Source organism: Galeopterus variegatus, unplaced genomic scaffold, assembly GCF_000696425.1.
Source record: "Galeopterus variegatus unplaced genomic scaffold, G_variegatus-3.0.2 Scaffold1569, whole genome shotgun sequence".
Lineage (NCBI taxonomy): Eukaryota > Metazoa > Chordata > Mammalia > Dermoptera > Cynocephalidae > Galeopterus > Galeopterus variegatus.
In genome coordinates, this window is record NW_007727680.1 from 316,275 (window position 1) to 334,890 (window position 18,616).

General features: G+C 38.0%; 1 protein-coding gene across 1 annotated transcript in view; it reads right to left on the reverse strand.

The window, feature by feature from the left end:
• Nucleotides 1-10,148: 10,148 nt before the first annotated feature.
• The window catches only part of SERPINE2 (serpin peptidase inhibitor, clade E (nexin, plasminogen activator inhibitor type 1), member 2), a 38,457-nt gene continuing 29,989 nt past the window's right edge, over nucleotides 10,149-18,616 (reverse strand). Inside the window, exons 6-10 of the mRNA XM_008577719.1 lie at nucleotides 17,891-18,089; nucleotides 16,170-16,270; nucleotides 13,980-14,066; nucleotides 12,038-12,121; nucleotides 10,149-10,914 (exon numbers count right to left, since the gene is read on the reverse strand). Of these exons, the coding sequence (XP_008575941.1) occupies nucleotides 10,877-10,914; nucleotides 12,038-12,121; nucleotides 13,980-14,066; nucleotides 16,170-16,270; nucleotides 17,891-18,089 (509 nt within the window). The 3' untranslated portion in view covers nucleotides 10,149-10,876. The remainder of the gene's footprint in view (nucleotides 10,915-12,037; nucleotides 12,122-13,979; nucleotides 14,067-16,169; nucleotides 16,271-17,890; nucleotides 18,090-18,616) is intronic.

Consider the following 18,616-nt stretch of genomic DNA (forward strand, 5'->3'; position numbering starts at 1 on the left):
TGGGGTTTTTTTCTCTTTTTTTTTGAAATCCTCCCTTGCTCTTAATTAGTTAAACCAGGTGAGGGTGGTAGGGGATATTTCCCAGCAATTCTTGTGTAAATTCAAGTGTTAGGCTCTTATTTGGAGTAAAATAGGCTCTTCACTGTTTTCCCAAGTTGCAAAAATTCTCTCTTCATCTTTCCCCCCTGTATTTCTCTATTCAATCTTGGCTGCCACCATCTCATAGATAGAAAGCTCAAGGACTTTTTTCTTGCATCTGTAGTGGAAACCTTAGCAGCAGACTCTATGTCTATAATTATAAAGTTTAACTTACATAATTAACCTTTGTTTCATTTCAAATTACTGTCATAGCAAATATTTCTTAGCAAATTCCTTTCACGTTGTAGTTTACTTAGGTAGCTTCACTTGTTTTTCTTTAACTTTCAAGTCAATTTACATTGAATTTATGTTATTAAGTGGAGTTGTGCATGAAACTTTCAGAGACATGCTTCTTTAAATTGCATAAGTGAAATATTAGGTAAGGAAATTTCTAGGAAGTAGGTTAAATATAATTAGAAGTATCAAAACTAATAGGGTTATGGTTATTTAATGTGCACATTCTTTGCTCTGTTGCAGGAACATTTTTATGCTTTTAAAGAAGGTGGTTATAATAGAAATATCAGTAAAGCAGAGGAATACCCATTTTAGTTTTATCAAATTTTAATAAAATTCTAATAGCCAACATTTACTGTTTACTGTGCCACCTTACTATCTTTTGGGAATACATTAGAGAGGGATATAAATGGATAAAATAAGTTTTGAAAGTGAGCAAGTTTTGAAGATCTAAAGTTCTTTATTTAAAATACAGAACTGGGTTGGTTAGACAGTGGTGTTAAAGCACCAAGGTCAGGGGTTCAGATCCCTATACTGGCCAGCTGCCCCCCAAAAATAAAAATAAAATATAGAACTGATTTCTCATTTGTGTTGAAGTTTAGATGACAAACTCAGAAGGTGCAATTTTTCAATAGTCTTTCCTTAAGTTATATAGTAAATGAATTAAAATAATCTTAGTCATAGTTCCCAAGAATATTTTTAATAGCTTCAGGTTTTTATAAGAAAATATTTATATATTCTTCCAGTTTTCCCATCAACAATTTACAAAAACATAGATATGCTTTTTTTATTTGAAAGCCTAGGAGCTGTTTATATTTCTACAGAAATGTAAATGTTTCTTTGTTTAGCTACCATACATAATGAACCTGCAACAAAACTAGTTAAAATCCAAAAGATGATATATATATATAAAACTTGTGTTACTTCTGGTGGGTATTATTATCAAAAATAAGATTTAGAAGGCATAACTGCTTTGTGAACTATATCTTATGATACAGCATATAATTTACAACTACTGTTTGTCTTCTTTCTAGTGATAAAAAGCTGATTGCAGAAGGACCTGGGGAAACAGTATTGGTTGCAGAAGAAGAAGCTGCTCGAGTGGCACTTAGAAAACTTTATAGATTCACAGAGAATAGACGGCCCTGGGACTATTCTAAGCCCAAAGAGAAAGTTTTGAGAGAGGAAAAGACCAAAGATGTGGCAACCTGAAATTTGTAAGCAAAACAAGGTGAATGTCAAAGGTATTCCAAGCTAGACATTTTTGAAATTGTGAAGAAGTACATCTTATTCTTCATACCGTGTTTCTAAAATTGTTTATCAGGTCACAGTTTTTTTTTTTTTTAAATCTTCTGTTTTGTCAAAAGTCTTTTTTTTTTTTTGACATTTTTCCAATTAATTTTTCTTTAATCCTTGATTTTATTATTGTATGTAATTTGTACAGTTAGGTGTATTTTATTCCCCTCTAGCTTTGAGATATCATAATTCAAATGTATGTCTTATGTGAACTTTGCTATAATATCAATAAAAAAGTTATTCTTTCTCTAAATATTACATTGCACTTTTATTTGATATACCCAGGAATGGTAGAAGGTTGATGAACTTTGCTTCTGTAATATAATTTTAACTAAAATAGAATGTTATAACTCTTCTAGAATGCAAGGTACAAATTATAACTGATAGCTATTTACATGATCTCTAGATTCTGTATAAGTTTAAAATTCTGTGTACTTCTGATATGCTTTAGTTATTTAATTTCTATAAATAAATAAATGGCAGAAAAGGTAAATGTTATGCTTTTAAGAAATTGCCTTTTCTAAGAAAGTGAAACTCAAAAGCAGCTTAAAATATTGATGTTAATGGTAAAATAAAGTATGTACTTATCAATTCCACTTAGTATTCCATAATCAGAGTAATAGGTACTATGTACCAAGCACTGACTAAGTATAAGAACACATTTAATTCGGTAGAGGTCCAATTTTAGAGAGTGTCCTTCCGGGTTTTTAATCCATTGTGTTCAGTTTAGTAATCCTCTAACTGCAAATTCTCTTTGATTTCTTTTTAACTTTTTGGCAACAGTGATAATTTTTAGTTTCAGTCTGCCAGTAGTCACTCCCAGGCGTTAACAAGAAAGGTGGGACTTGGGAGTTGAGAATAGAAAAGAGGTAAAACGTTAAAATCAATAGCACTTTTGTCATGAAGTCTTTTCATAAAAGAGGAAGGAACTTTGAAACTTTTTGAGACTGGCCAGAAAAGTGGAACTTGGTCATATGTAAGAGGGTTTACAGCTATCACAGGCAAAGCGGGGACTGTTTTTGGAGGGGAAATTTTGAGAAGAACCTAGTTGGCTGAATTAGTTTGTTAAACTTGAGTTATTTCCCTTTTTTTTTTTTTTTGAGTTAACTCCAACTCCTAATAATTAAACACAAGGATAGAGGACTGAACCCAGTAGTAAAAACACCACTTAGGTGGGTCATCCACAAGTAAACATGGTTTGATAAGCATTTCATTGACCCTGTAGCAGGAAAGAGATTATGTAATGAAAATTTCTGGGAAGCAAAAGAGTAAATGTCTTCTAACCACTGTTGAATGACAAAATTACAGCACATTTAGTTAAAGGTCTCATTTGGCTTTATTGTGGTTCTAGAATCGGGCAATCATTCCATAAAATAAAATTAAGTGTTCTAGTGAGCTGAGTAAAAGAGGCTAACTATAGACAGAAAAAGGGCAGAAGAAAGCAAAGGACAAAAAGCAGATTATTCATTTCATAGTTACTTTCATTGTAAGGTAGGGATAGGGAGACAGAACAAAAATAAATAACTGTTTACTTCAGTATTTAATCCTTTGTAAGGATCAAAGCATAGGGAGCTTCATGATCATGCTTATTGAAGATTTGTTATATTTTTGTGTATATATCTATATAATTTTTTTTTTTATTTTTGCAACTGAAACCCTTGACCTTGGCGTTACAACACCAACTCTTACTGAAGATTAAAACTGGCCTGTCTGGGAATTTTTCAGGTCAGACAGCAGCTTGGTTTGGGCTTGGTGATGTGGAACATTAGCTGGGGTGACTCCATTTTGATTTTTAGTCTGGTTTGTGAGGGCCTAGTGCAGGAACTTAGTCCAAAACAATAGCTTCCTATAACTTTTAACACCACGTACTCATCCTGCAAATGCAAAATGTTCCATTCTAGCTAGAGTATTATTCTAATTTAATTTTAGGTGAACATTTTTTTTTAAAGGCTTTAGAGTATTCAGTTGCAAATTCAAATAATCCTTTTTTCCCCTCATAAGTAGTGCTGTTAATGCCATCCCAAATTTCACCTGCCCAGGGCAGTTTGCAGGACCTTAACCTAAAAGCTTGCAGGGGAACTATCCTTACCCTTAGGTTTCCAAGCTTCCAAACCTTGAAAGCTTCTGGATTTACATATGAAACAAAGCTAACTCTAATTCATAAAACTACTTTGCAAGTAAGAGATCCCTTATAAAGAATGTGATTTCAACACATTTCTAACTAAAACTTTTGAACCTAAGTGGTACTTTTTAAAAGCTCCCATTAAGGGCTGGCCCGGTGGCGCACTGGAGAGTGCGCCGCTTGGGAGCGAGGTAGCGCTCCTGCCGAGGGTTCGGATCCCATGTGGTGACCAGTTCCCGCTCACTGGCTGAGCAAGGTGTGGGCGCAACACCGAGGGTTGCGATCCCGTTGCTGGTCCCCAGTGCGGGCACGACACTGAGGGTTGCGATCCTGTTACCGGCCAGTAAAAAAAAGACAAAAAGGAAAAAAAAAAAAAAAAAAAAAAAGCTCCCATTAAATATGATGGGCTGGAATGTAGAAAAATTAACATACTTTTGCAGTTCCATATGAAATAGCTTGAAACGTGGAACCAATCTCTGGAAAACTGTTTTACTTGTCCTGTGAGAATAAACACGTAAATTTGATACGTGGGTAAGAGGAATGTGGGTACAGGGTGTTGTCAAATGGGGCATGTGACCAGGAGCATTCAGTGACCATTTGGAGGACTAGCTTTTTGACTAATGCATAATTGATATTGAGACGATAGGCATAAGACCATAAGGAAGGGATATGAAAGTAAAGATACTTGAACTTGGGTTGACACCAGAGGAAGATATTAGTCATTTACTTTAAAATTCTGACCCTTTCTTACCTTTTCCCGTTCTTCAGTTCTGTAAGCCTGAAGTATAATTGTACCAAAAGTCCAAAAAGAAAAAAAAAAAAAAAAAAAGCTCCCATTAAATATGATGGGCTGGAATGTAGAAAAATTAACATACTTTTGCAGTTCCATATGAAATAGCTTGAAACGTGGAACCAATCTCTGGAAAACTGTTTTACTTGTCCTGTGAGAATAAACACGTAAATTTGATACGTGGGTAAGAGGAATGTGGGTACAGGGTGTTGTCAAATGGGGCATGTGACCAGGAGCATTCAGTGACCATTTGGAGGACTAGCTTTTTGACTAATGCATAATTGATATTGAGACGATAGGCATAAGACCATAAGGAAGGGATATGAAAGTAAAGATACTTGAACTTGGGTTGACACCAGAGGAAGATATTAGTCATTTACTTTAAAATTCTGACCCTTTCTTACCTTTTCCCGTTCTTCAGTTCTGTAAGCCTGAAGTATAATTGTACCAAAAGTCCCTTAGCTGTAACATTAATGTCTACAGACTCAATTACGTAAGACCTATTCTTTTTTATTCATACTATGGTTTTATTAATATGCATATACAAAATGGGGAATATTATTCTCAAAGTGTTTTATGTGGTCATGAGAAAGTGAACTGGAAAGTGTAACAACTCCAAGAATGGAATGAATTGGGGCTGTTTTTGTGTTCAGCACTGTGTTAATTTTGGCCACAAGATGGTGCTCTAATCCTATTGCATGGTTTAGTTTGCAAAGTGCCAGTATGGGGAACACTATTTTCTACCTATTCAAGAAAGATTATACATGTATTTGGCACATGATTACAGTGAAATATAACTTTTCAAGGCCCCTTACAGCTCTAATATTCTATGAATATGTCTTCAGGAGCTAGCTCACCTCTCCTTCAGGATGTTGTAAGTTAAGAATTTGATGTTTGGATAATTCCCCTCTGATGCCAAGATATGGATGTTTGAGCTCTTTAATTTTTAAGATATTTTTCTGGGCCCCTTTTACTTTCTCCCTATTTTTTTTTTTTTTTTTTTTTTTTCCTTTCTTTTTGGCATCCGGCTAGTAAGGGGATCCGAACCCTTGATCTTGATGTTAGCCTACTTTTTATGATTGGAGAAAATGCACTGCAGAGGCAGGGGAATCCTAGTGTCCGTCTTGATGCTTCCTAAACCCAGATTCAACATTCTTCCCATCAGAGAGGCCAGCTCACAACACTCCCCTGCTGAGAGATGCCCACTTCAGGATGCTCAGCTGGCAGCCGGCTGCCCAAGTTCTGCATCTTTAAGCCTTTTTTCCCCCCTCAAAGGGATCCCCTTTGATCCCTGTATTATGTCTCCAAACCTCAATTTGTAGAGACTTTTGACCATTGTCCTCTAGGACCTAGAGCTGTGACTCTTCCCTTTGGTTGGGTATCAGAGCAGTTGAAAGCCATGGTTCTTTTTGTAGAACACCAGAGATGACTGCTAGACTTAATCCCATCTGGCAAACTAAGAACAATTTTTCCAGGAGAAAATTCATGCAGTCAAAAATCATACCTATAGGCACACACATGCTCCTGAAAAAAGAAAGCTCTTTTGACATCGGTAGTGTCTGTGCTTTCCGTTAATACTCATTTGTTCTTGTTCATTTATCTGGCTGCCTGTTAGTGTTCACTGACAGACTAATGGTTTAAGAAAAATTTCTCGGGGTAAACCAATTGAGAAAACTAAAAGCATTAACTTATTCTCCCTTCAAGTGAGGAAGAACTCCATTATTTGATTATTTGGAGAATGTCTTTTTACAAGAGCTGTTATACATTGAAATTGCAAAATGAACAGAGTTTGTTCTATTCTCTTTTTGCAAAAACAGCTAGAGAAGGATATTTGTAATTCAGAGAAGAGTTTGCCTGACTTTCTGATGATGCTTCTTCTACATAAATTACTGATGTCAGCATCTTGACACCAAGACAACATGTCAGTAAGGGCCGAGAGACATTTAGCAATAGATTATATGAGGGTACTTTAAAAGGTTCATGGAAAGATTTGTATTCTTTCACTGTATTTTCCATGAACTTTCTGAAGTACCCTCGTACAGTCAATAAGACAAACATAGTAAAAAATCAGCTGATCACCATCAGATTAACTTGATAATGATGTTCATGGGGCTCCTGACCATCTGCCACTAAGACTCAATTCTTGGTCCTAGGATTGTTTTCCTGTCTACAAAAAACAGGCCTGCCAAACTTCTCTTTACCTTTGGTAGCTGGAATTATAAACTTCAGATGAAGGAAGTATAGCATTAGGAAATTTAAAAATTCATTTCCAGGCCGGCCCCATCGCTCACTCGGGAGAGTGCAGTGCTGGTAGCTCCGAGGCCGCAGGCCGCGGATTCGGATCCTATATAGGGATGGCTGGTGCACTCACTGGCTGAGCGTGGTGCAGACCACACTGTACCGAGGGTTGCGATCCCCTTACTGGCCTAAAGAAAAAAAATTCACTTCCATTTTGCTACTTAACATTCAATCATTCAGCCTGCAAACACTTAACAATGTACTTGGTATATGAAGAACAGTGATTTCTCCTTTAGCAAATTTCTCATTTAAATCACATCTCTCTCTCTTTTTCTTCAAGACTGAAGAGAGTCAAAGGTTCAGTTTGGTAATCTCCGAAGAGATGGGGCTTTAAAGCCAATGGTAACACTCTTTAGCCTCTCAAAGTGGACTCTCAATAGGCAAAGGTCATAGTGTCTTTCAAAATTCACAGGAGGTGGAGGACATAGAAGTCACCTGCCAGCTTACACAGTCCTCACCTCTCTCCCAGCTGTCACCACTGATCAATCCTAGGAAGTGGGCATTTGCTATTCTGCTGGCTCAGAAAATTTCTGCCATTTCTACTTCAGTTTCTTGGACCCCTTAATGTGGAGCTTGTGTTTTTCATTTTCAGAAAAACAAAGAGTTACCAGTACAAAGGCCACTCCCTTGTTCCTTTTTGTAGAGTTCTCTTATGATTGGGGTTTTTTTCAGGTCACCTGTCATTATCTCCTTTTTAGGACAAAGACTCAAAGGCCAATAAGACATAAAGCTTTCAGTGTATTTGGGTCAGCGCCTACTCCCTTTTCCATTGTATCTCGGGCAGAATTGAAAGTACCCATCTCATTAAGTATCAAAAGAGTGACTTCACTGGTTGTTGGCCTCAGTTTTCCCATAGGTCTACCATTGTGTTACTTTAGGAAAATTGCAGCCTGTCTCCTATTCAAACTCAGTGTGATGTCTAATCTTTGTGATAAGTAGTTTTGCTCAAACATGTCTATGTAGCAAAAATGATCTACCACAGGCCTGTAATTTTTGTGGCAGTCTCAATATTTTAATTTTTTTCCAGTTTCCCTCAAGGAAAGGAATTTTCATAGTTTGGTCTTTTTGAGGTAAAATGGACCACAGACTCATCAATTTAGGTATATCAAATGGTGAAAGTTGAATTATACAAAAAAATAATTGGAGAGGAACTTTTCCCCCAGTACAGAGATTATAACAGATTTCGAAAAGTCTGCCAGAATTAGAATCTGGGTGTTGACTGGTGAGGAAGGGGTAAAGGTGAATAAGTTAGGAAAATCAGGTGAAAATAGAGAAGATATATAGTCTGGGAACCTTGATACTATGATTTTCCAGGTATATCATAAATTTGAAACTTTACTATCTAATAATCAAAGAGGTACTCAGAAATGGGACCAAATACTTCAAAATTTAATGTGTCCAGTAAAATGTGACCAATGTACTATTGGGGAACAGCCCATTTGTATCACATAACAGGGTCACTGTCACATGAGAAAGGGAAACTCTGTGGTCCTTTCTGGAGCGAGGATTGCTGGAGACAGGAGCTGGACACTTTTACATCCTCTCTCGTTCTCATACCCACTTTGACCTACTTCCATATCTTGTAAATATGAAGTGGTCCTTTCTGGAGCGAGGATTGCTGGAGACAGGAGCTGGACACTTTTACATCCTCTCTCTCGTTCTCATATCCACTTTGACCTACTTCCATATCTTGTAAATATGAAGGTACTGCAAAAACTTCGTGGAAAGGTTTGTATTATCTTTTAATTCTATTTTTCCACACACTTTTTGAAGTACCCTCATACACTTGCAACAGTGAGGTATCTTGCTGTGCTAGGATCGTCTCTTTCCCAAGATTAAGTTACCTGGAGAAAAGACATACTTCTGTCTGTATCCTCTAGTATTTGGTACCCAATAGGCACTTGTGATGGTTAATATTTGGTGTCAACTTGACTGGGATAAGGGATACCCAGATAGCTGGTAAAGCATTATTTCTGGGTACGTCTGAAGGTGTTTCTAGAAGGGATATGTATTTGAATCGGTGGACTAAGGAAGATCCATCCTTATCCAGTGTGTGCAGGCACCATCCAAGCAGTTGAGGGCTTGATTAGTACAAAAAGACAGAGGGAAGATGAATTTGCTCTCTCTTCTTGACTTTGGACTCCCATGTTCTCCTGCCCTTGGACAGCTCCCCTAGTTCTCCAGCTTGCAGACAGCATATTGGACTTCTCAGCCTCCATAATCACGTGAGTCAATTTCCATAATAATAAATCCCCTCTCATCTATCTATCTGGAGAACCATGACTAATACAGCACTCGAATGAATGAGTGAATGAATCAAATATATTATTCTCATTTTACTGACAAAACTATTACTATTTTAAACTATTCAAAATAATATACTGAATGCAAGTAGAATACTGGAACACTGGCTTGTAAAGGCTTTAATACCTATTACCATGTTTCCTAGAGTGTAAGTGGCCTGAGGTATCCCTTCAAAATAATTTTTTGGCATTTACTTCTTAATAAAGAAGCAGTTCTCCCTTTCTCCCTTCTCTCTTGGTTAGCTGAAGTATACATACTTATTTGCAAACAGCAAAGCTTGGCTCACTTAAATGGGAATTGCAAATGGCAAACTGGTAGAGTGCCAAATGTGAGTTTTTAATGTATAATTAAAGAGTGACAAGTAGAGCTAATGAGCTAAAAAAAAAAAAAAAAAGGAAAAAATGTTTTTAAGTTTTGATAAGAAATGTTTTAAACCATTCTGATTAAGATAAGACTATGCAAATCTTTAGGAAAATTATTGAAAAAAAAAGGCAAATGGTAACATTAGAATTGTGATGTTTGAGTTAAACTTGGACAGTTATCCCAAAAAAGAATGAAAAAAGGTCATTTCAGAAAACAAACACTCCAGCCTATCACCAAAATGAAACTTTCACTGCTCCCTCAGATTTCCAGACTATATTAGTACCCAGCAACTTCTTTCTGTACTTGCTACAAAATCCCTGTCTTTGCTGCGACGACCATTGCTTGAGTGAACTGCGGTTACGATTAGAACTAGGATAACCATAATAGTTACTCTCTTGGAGCGATCTATAAATTGAGAAGTGTTGAAGCAGGGAATAGTGTTTGCTTGTCAGATTTAAAGGAAAAAGACAGAAAAAGTCCAGGGCCTTTGAACTTCCTGCCGTTTGCTTAAGTGCAAATGTTTATTAGAAGAGGCTGAAGTATTTTTAAAGGGTTCGGTTTCTTTTTTTATATTTTCAAGTAACAAAGAAATGTCATTTTCGGTTTGTTTTTTTACTACTTATAACACTTTATTTTCACTTTGTACAAAATACAAAAATGCAAATCCGAAGAGTACAGACCAGTAGTGACAGGCACACTGCACAACAGCAAACCTTGTCTAGCAAGACATTAGTTTTTTAAACTTTATTTAAGTGGATACATGCATTATATAAAACAACATCAACAACAACAATAAAAACACAAAGAGGCTACAGATTCACTATTTCTATCCCCAAAATAATGCTTTCTAACAAGACTTTGGGTGGGGATGGGGAAAAGATTTAAAAAGGCAAATAATATTTTTTTCCATAAAAATGTAAAAGCTACCATAAAATGTCTTTTTTTCTTTTTTTCCTGTCACACTGATTAAATTTCTTCTGAAAAGCCACACATACAAACAAAACAAAACAAAAATTCTGAACTGGACAGACAGCAAATACTGAGGAGGGTTGTTAACCTAGGTAACCATTCAGTAGTTTAAAGAATCTTTTAGACGTTTTGAAGCCTTTCTATTCATTCCTCAGTGCAGTGTTCCAGCCATCCTGCCCTTTTTTCTTCTAAAACCACCCAGAACAGAAATGCTTGCATCACTGAGTCTGTTCCTAAGAACTAGTTTTGAAAAAGGAAGCAATGTACAAAAATATTTAACAGAACTATGAAAGATGTAAGAAAGGAGTCTTTTCTTCATTGCAAAGCAGTCTTTGCTTTGCATGGATTCTTTTGTATACTCTTCAGGGTTTGTTTATCTGCCCCATGAATAAGACAGCACCTACAGAATTAAAAGGAAACAATGCATAACTCCATAAAAGAATAACTCCTAAAATAATATGATAGGTATTATAGTTAAAGGAAGGGAAGGGGAGGAGCCTTGTTTAACCTATTTCTCAGTAGTGCTGTGCAACAGAACGTTTTGCAATGATAGATATGGTCTATCTTCACTGTCCAATATGGTAGCCACTGGCCACTTGTGGCTATTGTGTGCTTAAAATGTGGCTAGTGTGACTAAGAAATTGATTTTTAATTATATTCTATTTAAATTAATTTAAAGTTAAGGTTAAATAGCCACATGTAGCTAGAAGCTCTCACATTGGACTGTTCAGCTCTAGCGTACACTAAGTAGGACATTAAAGATGCAATAAGATAAAAGCTTTAGGAACTATCTTATATTACTGATTAAAAAATAGTACAAAGTTAAGGTTAAATAGCCACATGTAGCTAGAAGCTCTCACATTGGACTGTTCAGCTCTAGAGTACACTAAGTAGGACATTAAAGATGCAATAAGATAAAAGCTTTAGGAACTATCTTATATTACTGATTAAAAAATAGTACAAGTAAAATGTATTAATGCCAAGTCTGTATAACATGGAGCCAACTTTTCCACAAAGGCAATCTTAATAACTGTACTAACACATAGGAACTATCGTTATTCTCATCTTAAAGATGAAGCTAAAGGCCAGATCCAAATTTGAACCCATAACTTGTAGAGCTAAGATCTACTGAATTAACAATTTCCAGGTCATAATAACACAGTGGGCTTACAAATTTTGAAGACATGTAGCTTCTTACAAAATTTAACTACTGTATTTATGAAAATACAGAAAAATTAATAGTCAAAAATGCCCCCAAAGGGATGCTGAGCCTCTCTAGATGTTTAAAAAACAAGAAAACAAAACAATAAAAAAGGCCCAAAAAACCTAAAATCCTGTCAGTATTTACAAGATTCCATCACACTCTGTAAACACAGCCTTGATTTTCCTGTCTTTAACGTGGGTGGCTGTATCATTCAAAGTGTTTGCAATTGTTGACACAAGGGAAAGGATATATCTATGACTGCAATACGCCTTTCTGAATTCTAATAACTAGTGAACAACTGAAGAGGAGAATCACTTACCTGTGGGATTATGTCGGATGAAAAATAGAAAAGGTCTGTCTACTATAAACCAGGGAGGCGATGACCTTGCAATTAGAATTGCAGCTATGGGAAGAAAAGGAAAATGTGTTGTACACCCAGTGGGAGGCCAGCAAGCTCATTAGCTTGATGGATGGCCCTCACATGCTAGCATCTGAGGACACTTAATTCCTGTCCCATAGGCTGGCCATACAATAACAGGCTCAATAGTCACCATTTATTGAGCACCTAGCAGGGGCCAGGCCATTTACATATACCGTCTCATTTACAAAAACACCATCTTCTCTAATGATGTACTTACTCCTCATAGAGTTTCTATGAAGATTAAATGCCCTAAAACATAGTACAGCTCTTAGAACAGTGTTTGTCATTAAATAAACACCCAATGTACATTAACTTTTTATTTTTAACTATTTTTTATTCATACAAACTGCCTTACTGATAAAGCCCCCTTGTCCTTTTTAGCCTGTCCAGATCCTTTCTGTACAGCAGGGCCCAGCTTGATCCTCAGCTTCTCCTTTGGATCATCATCCCAGCAATGTAGACCACCAATCTGGGATCTGCTACCTTATATTGCTACTCGACTCATCAGCTGTAGACATCTGTCTTAGAAAGCAAACTTCTTTAGGCTCGGGGGTTTTAGACATGCCTACTCTGCCATGCTTACCAATGGTGGCTTCCATTTAGTAAGCCTGTGACAAGGCCTCAAAGGAGGGCAGGTGTGTGGCATAAGTACCACATACCTGCTGCAATGGTTCAGTCCTCTTCCTCAAACCCCTGGGAAGCGTTAACAACCTTATCTTCATGTTATAAAGGAAACGTCTGCAGTTATGCTGGGGCAAACCATTCTACCCAGGGTTATTAAAAACAAATGAATAGTTAGCAGGTATTATGGATTGAATTGTGTGTCTGCCCCCCCCCACCCCCCTACCCCTCATTCATATGTTGAAGCCCCAACCCCTTAATGTGACTGTATTTGGTGATAGGGCCTTTAAGGGGTAAATTAAGGTTAAATGAGGTCATAAGGGTAGGGCCCCAATCCAATAGGGGTGGTGTCCTTATTAGAAGGGGAAGAGACACTAGTGATGTGTGCACACAGAGAAATGACCATGTGAGTATAAATGGTACCTTTTTAGTGACCAGAAATATTCAGCCCAGCTGCAAGTAAAGCTAAGATATTCACCTTATGAGCTCACAAAGTTTGGCCAGATCTATTCATCCAATCTCAAAACAACTTAAGATTGTTCTACTTTCTCCTTCATTATATAAGCCACTGAGGAGAAAGCAGACGTGGATGTTCTAATTATCAAGGAAGGCTGCATAGCAATCCTGCTGCAATTCAACAGATGCTCACTACTTCTTCACGTTGTCCTGGATAGACCTGATTGGCTATTTTTCTTTAAGCACTTGCTGTTATTTTATGCTTCAATCTGAAGACTGGTCTTTTCTGCCAGTAAGAAGCCAGAATGTGCTTTATCCTCCTAAGAGCAGGGGTCAGCAAGCTACTGTCCACAGGTCAAGTCTACAGGGCCAAATCCTGTTTATAAGTCAATTCTTGTTGGAACACGTCCACACCCGTTCACTTGTACTGCTTTCACGCTACAATGGCAGCATTGAGAAGTTGGGAGGGAGACAGTATCATCCCACAAAGCTGAAATACAGAGTATCTGACTCGCTGCAGAAGTTTGCTGACTCCTGTCCTAGAGAAATTCCTTTAACTGAAATGCTGTTCTTTAATGAAACAAACTCTGCGGTTCTTGGCTGCAGGTCCTTGAACTGTCTAGACTTACTGCTGACTCCCGAGGGTGAACCCACAGTGCCCGGCTGGAACTAGGCTCATGACATATTTGCTAAATGAATGAATGGATGGGTGCACATTTGCTTCCCTGCTAGAGCGAGCCCTGCCATGTGGCTTGGTGCTTACTTGTTGCTGCTGAGGCTTTGGTTCCATCTTCACTGACTTCAATTTTTGCTTTTTGCAAGATGTGAGAAACATGAAGGTTTTCTGACCCTGTTTCCAGAAAATACAACCAAGTCAGCATCTGTTTGATATGCAGGCCATCTGTTTGGTTGGGAAGTAACCTTAAAGCCATGGTAAATTACAATTCTTTTCTTTCCTTTTCTTTTTCTTTCTTTTTTTTTGAACAAGCCCATTACTGACAAACCAATTCTTAAAAAGTGCCAGGAGAAGTGACCCCTGACAGATCTGGTGGTGGAAGGCTGCAGACGGCTGTCACTTGTGGTGAATTTTGGTCTCTGCTAGGTGAATTGTGACACTCAGTTCTGCGGATGGAGGCCCAGACCCCACGTGTTTTAGTGCCTCTATCAATTCAACTCTGATCACTATGAATTTTATTTAAAAATGGAAAGAGCAGAGCTTTAAAAAGGGAGCACGGTTTTCCAGAAGAAGCGAGACAACAATATTATTTTTCAGTTATTGAATATCAAACCCAGAAAGAATTTCAGACAGCATTTACAGATGGGGAAACTGAGACCCAGGGTGTTAAGAAATCTGCCTCCAAATCATACAGCTAGTTGGTGGCAGAGTGAGTGCTGGCTTTCCATGGCAACAGCCTCTCATCCCATGGGCATATGAGTGAGAGAAGAGTGTTGACTTTAGACTTGTGGAGGGGAGAGGCAGGAATGCAGCTGTGCCTCAGGGACGCTCTGTGAACTCACGTTCCTTCTCAGCAAAGCCTGACTATCCGGGTAATACCTACTGGGAGTAGCTTTTAAGGAGAACACATGCTGAAGTTATTGTTAGCCTGGATGGGACATAGATCTGGATGCAAAGATTGCAGCTGTGCCTCAGGGACGCTCTGTGAACTCACGTTCCTTCTCAGCAAAGCCTGACTATCTGAGTAATACCTACTGGGAGTAGCTTTTAAGGAGAACACATGCTGAAGTTATTGTTAGCCTGGATGGGACATAGATCTGGATGCAAAGACATACAGTACTCTTTGTGTCATCTGGTTTCGAACTGTCTGCATGAACTCCCACCTCTAATATGACCAAGCGTGACTGAGCTGCATGTTTATAGGGCCTGCGTCACTTGCAGGTTAAAGAGAACTTCTCAGGAGAATTTGGGGCACCTATCCTCCCTGTGAACACCTCCCTCCCCATTTAGTATTTAGGCTATAACTGATAACCCTGAAGGAAAAAGTGTAAGTTAAAACAGTGCTTTTCAGACTTTTGTGGCTGAGGGCATTGACAATGAAGATTCTAATTCAGTAGGCCTGGGTCAGACCCATTGTACGTTTCATACAAGCTGCCAGGTGATGCTAATGCCGTTGGGCTGGGGAGCAGAATTCGAGTCACAAGGGATGGAAGGATATGAGAACAGCCATGGAGCTACAGCTTCACCAGGGGAGCCGTGTTTGTTCCCAGAACAGGTACTCAGGTGTGCACTAGCACACAGCGGAGGTTGACACTGAACTGATTTCTTACCACTCTAGGGGAAAAATAGAAACTGCAGGACAGATAATGTTCACGCCATGACTTTTCTTTGGAAGGAGGTTGCTATATTCTAAATTTAAAAGAGAAAGAACTGACCATTCAAACACAATTCTAGAAAAAAAGTACATGTACTGGCCAATGAAGGGAAGTGACCAGGTACGTCTTAGTTGCTTTGGCAAAAAAGTTCTACTCAAACTCACTTGAATTTATATTATTTCAGATTAATGGGCATAAAATGCCAAAATACATATCTGAATATATCTGAATACAGTTGCTCAATGGAAGTAGGCAAATATTTGAGAGCTCAAAAAATCTTGATTTTTTTCAAACGTAAAGTTTGCATTTGAAAACAAAAAGAGGCTAATACCTAATTAAGAGCCAAACTTTTACATAATAGAGGCAATATATGAAATGCTTCTTTAACTGTGTAGTCCCCAGGGCTTCAGAAGAAATGCACATGTAAAATATAGAGATGAACGACACACGCTGAGTTAAATGACGAAGGTCAATAGCATCAATTCACAATATATCAAAATTAAACATTGGACAGTTTTAGGACAACACATTCTTAATTCTGACTTTTTCCCTCTGAACAAATCTGAAGCTCTGTTTGGAACATTTTCTTCAAGTTTAAGAATAAGTTTTAAATTGAACATACTTGTTATTTTTGCAAAATTTGCCTTTAATGGATCAAACATCTCAGTGATGCCAAGAATTTTCAGTGCCTCCTTCAAATCTGTTTGTGCTACAGCTGTGAACCTATCATGAAAGAAGGAAATAAGGGGAAAGAATCACTAGGTTATAAATGATACAAAATTATATAATCAGTGCATGTTTACAAACTGATTCTTTTTAAAGTAAGATATGAGCACCAGTCTGAATTGTATCTTAAGTTTAAATCCCAAAATTTGAATACCAGCTAAGTACAGAACTCATCTCTCAAACACTTAGTTGGCAAAATACACAGTACTTACCAACAGCTAGTATGGGCGTTCTCACCTCTTCCAATACTTAGCAAGATCTACCAAAGCACTTTCTTTTATACTGATGTGGAGCTTCATGGTGTTACCAAGTTCTTGGTACTGTGGAATACCTACAGTTTTTCCCCATATCGAACTAAAGAGCCATCATCTTGGCTGCTGCAAGAACCACCATCCTTACTGGGATTGAAGATGGCCAAAAAAGAGGAGCTACACATTCCTGTTAGTTTATGTTGGGATTTTGAAAGCATTTTACTGTTAAAACAGGAAAAGATATTAGGAGTAGGTGATGTGGTATTATATTTGGGTATAATATGGGTTTCTTGGATATGTGTGGCCTACCTAGCCTTGGGACCAGCATATGTAAATGCTGGTTATTACACCTGTCATCAGAGGATGTTTTACCAGATTTGATCTCATCCTGCAGAAAAGCAACAAGGGTAGGTGGGCAGGTTCTCATCACAGATGGGCTACAGTGGTGATTGACCTGTGTGTCACCCATGAGGCCTACAACGCCACCTTCTTATTCATTTATGTCAAGCATTGACTACTTGAGGGCTTATCTTACCAAAAACAATAATCTTGGGAGAATTACTAACATTTACTATGAATATATTACTCTGAATACTTAACTCCATGACTGAAGAATCAAAAGCTAGGAGAACTTTCCACTACTACCCAGGCCTGGGTAGTTAAAAGCTCTGGATAATGGGAGAACGATAATGTTCTAAAGTTCATAGCAAGGGGATAACACCCAGTGCCTCCTTCACAGGTCTGGACAAAGCATTCCCCCACCAGTTAGAAACACAGGATTCATACAGAATTTGGGATTACTTTTCCCTTGGCCTCAAGTCATAAGAGCTCAAATTCCATCTATATTATACTTTTAGGATGTAATAGAAAAATTGCCTTAGATACCAATGTAAGAATTCCACCTGTGTGGTTTCAAAATATTTCCTTACCACCTAGCTTTTGGGCCTTGGTCTTCAGCAACTTCTAGCTAAAACTTAATAATTACACTGTAGCTCTTTATCAAAACACTTGAAGTTCACTGTACTTTCAACCATACTATATGATACATAGGTGTTTTTCAGTCTTTTGAACAGAAGGAGATATGTAAAAAGCGTTCACAGTGTCATGAAGAGCATGTGCGCACGTGGTGGTTCAGAGACCAACCCTGCCTCCTCCCCTTTCTTTTTATTATCTTACCATGCAACAGGCACAGGGATTAAAAAAAGCTTTTAGAAGAGCATAGCCTGGTTTTCCCACCATGCAGTGTCTGCAAAATAAAACAGACCTCATCCTGTGCCACAGTTTAGCCTCACGTTTCTGGTATGCAACACAATAGCTACCTATTGAACAATCCCATTATTGTCTTCCAGGGAAAGGGGCAACTTACTTGGGCAGGATCACCTGCACCCTCTTGGGCACCATGGTGCCCATCCAGCTGTCTATGGTCTTGGTGCTGATGTGCGGGATGATGGCCGACAGTGGGGTGGAGCTCTCGGTGGGCAGCGCAATCAGCATGCTGATGCTTTCCCCGTGGTAGGGCAGTTCGATGAAGTTGTACCACACATCACTGGGGGTGCTTGTAGCCCCTAAAGAAATCAGAGGCAGGTTCAGTGCATCCTGGATGATGCCTGGAAGGCATGAGTGCTGGCTGGTCACCTGGGTAGCTTCTCAGGGAAGAAAACAATTCAGTTGCAGAACTTCCTGTTTTTATAAATAGTTTGTTTAGAAGGACTATAAAGATAAGAATAATTATTTCTTCCTTCCCTGGTGAAGAATGCTCTTTTGTCAGTCCAGACAGAATGCATTTGGACGTCACTAAGATCACTTTAATTCTGTTGAGTAGACTCTAACTAGAACATAAGGCACTTAGAATATAGTGCTTTGCAAGAAGTTGACTCTTACTATACGAATAAAAGAATGAATTTAAGCTACCTTAGAATCCTTCTTTTTTAAAAAAAAATTTACTTGCTTAAAAAATAAATTGTATTGTGTATATTTAAGGTACACAATATGATATGGGATACATATAGATAGTAAAATGGTTACTACAGTGAAAGTTAACATACATATCATCTCACAGTTACCCATTTTGGGTTTGTTTTTGTAACAAGAG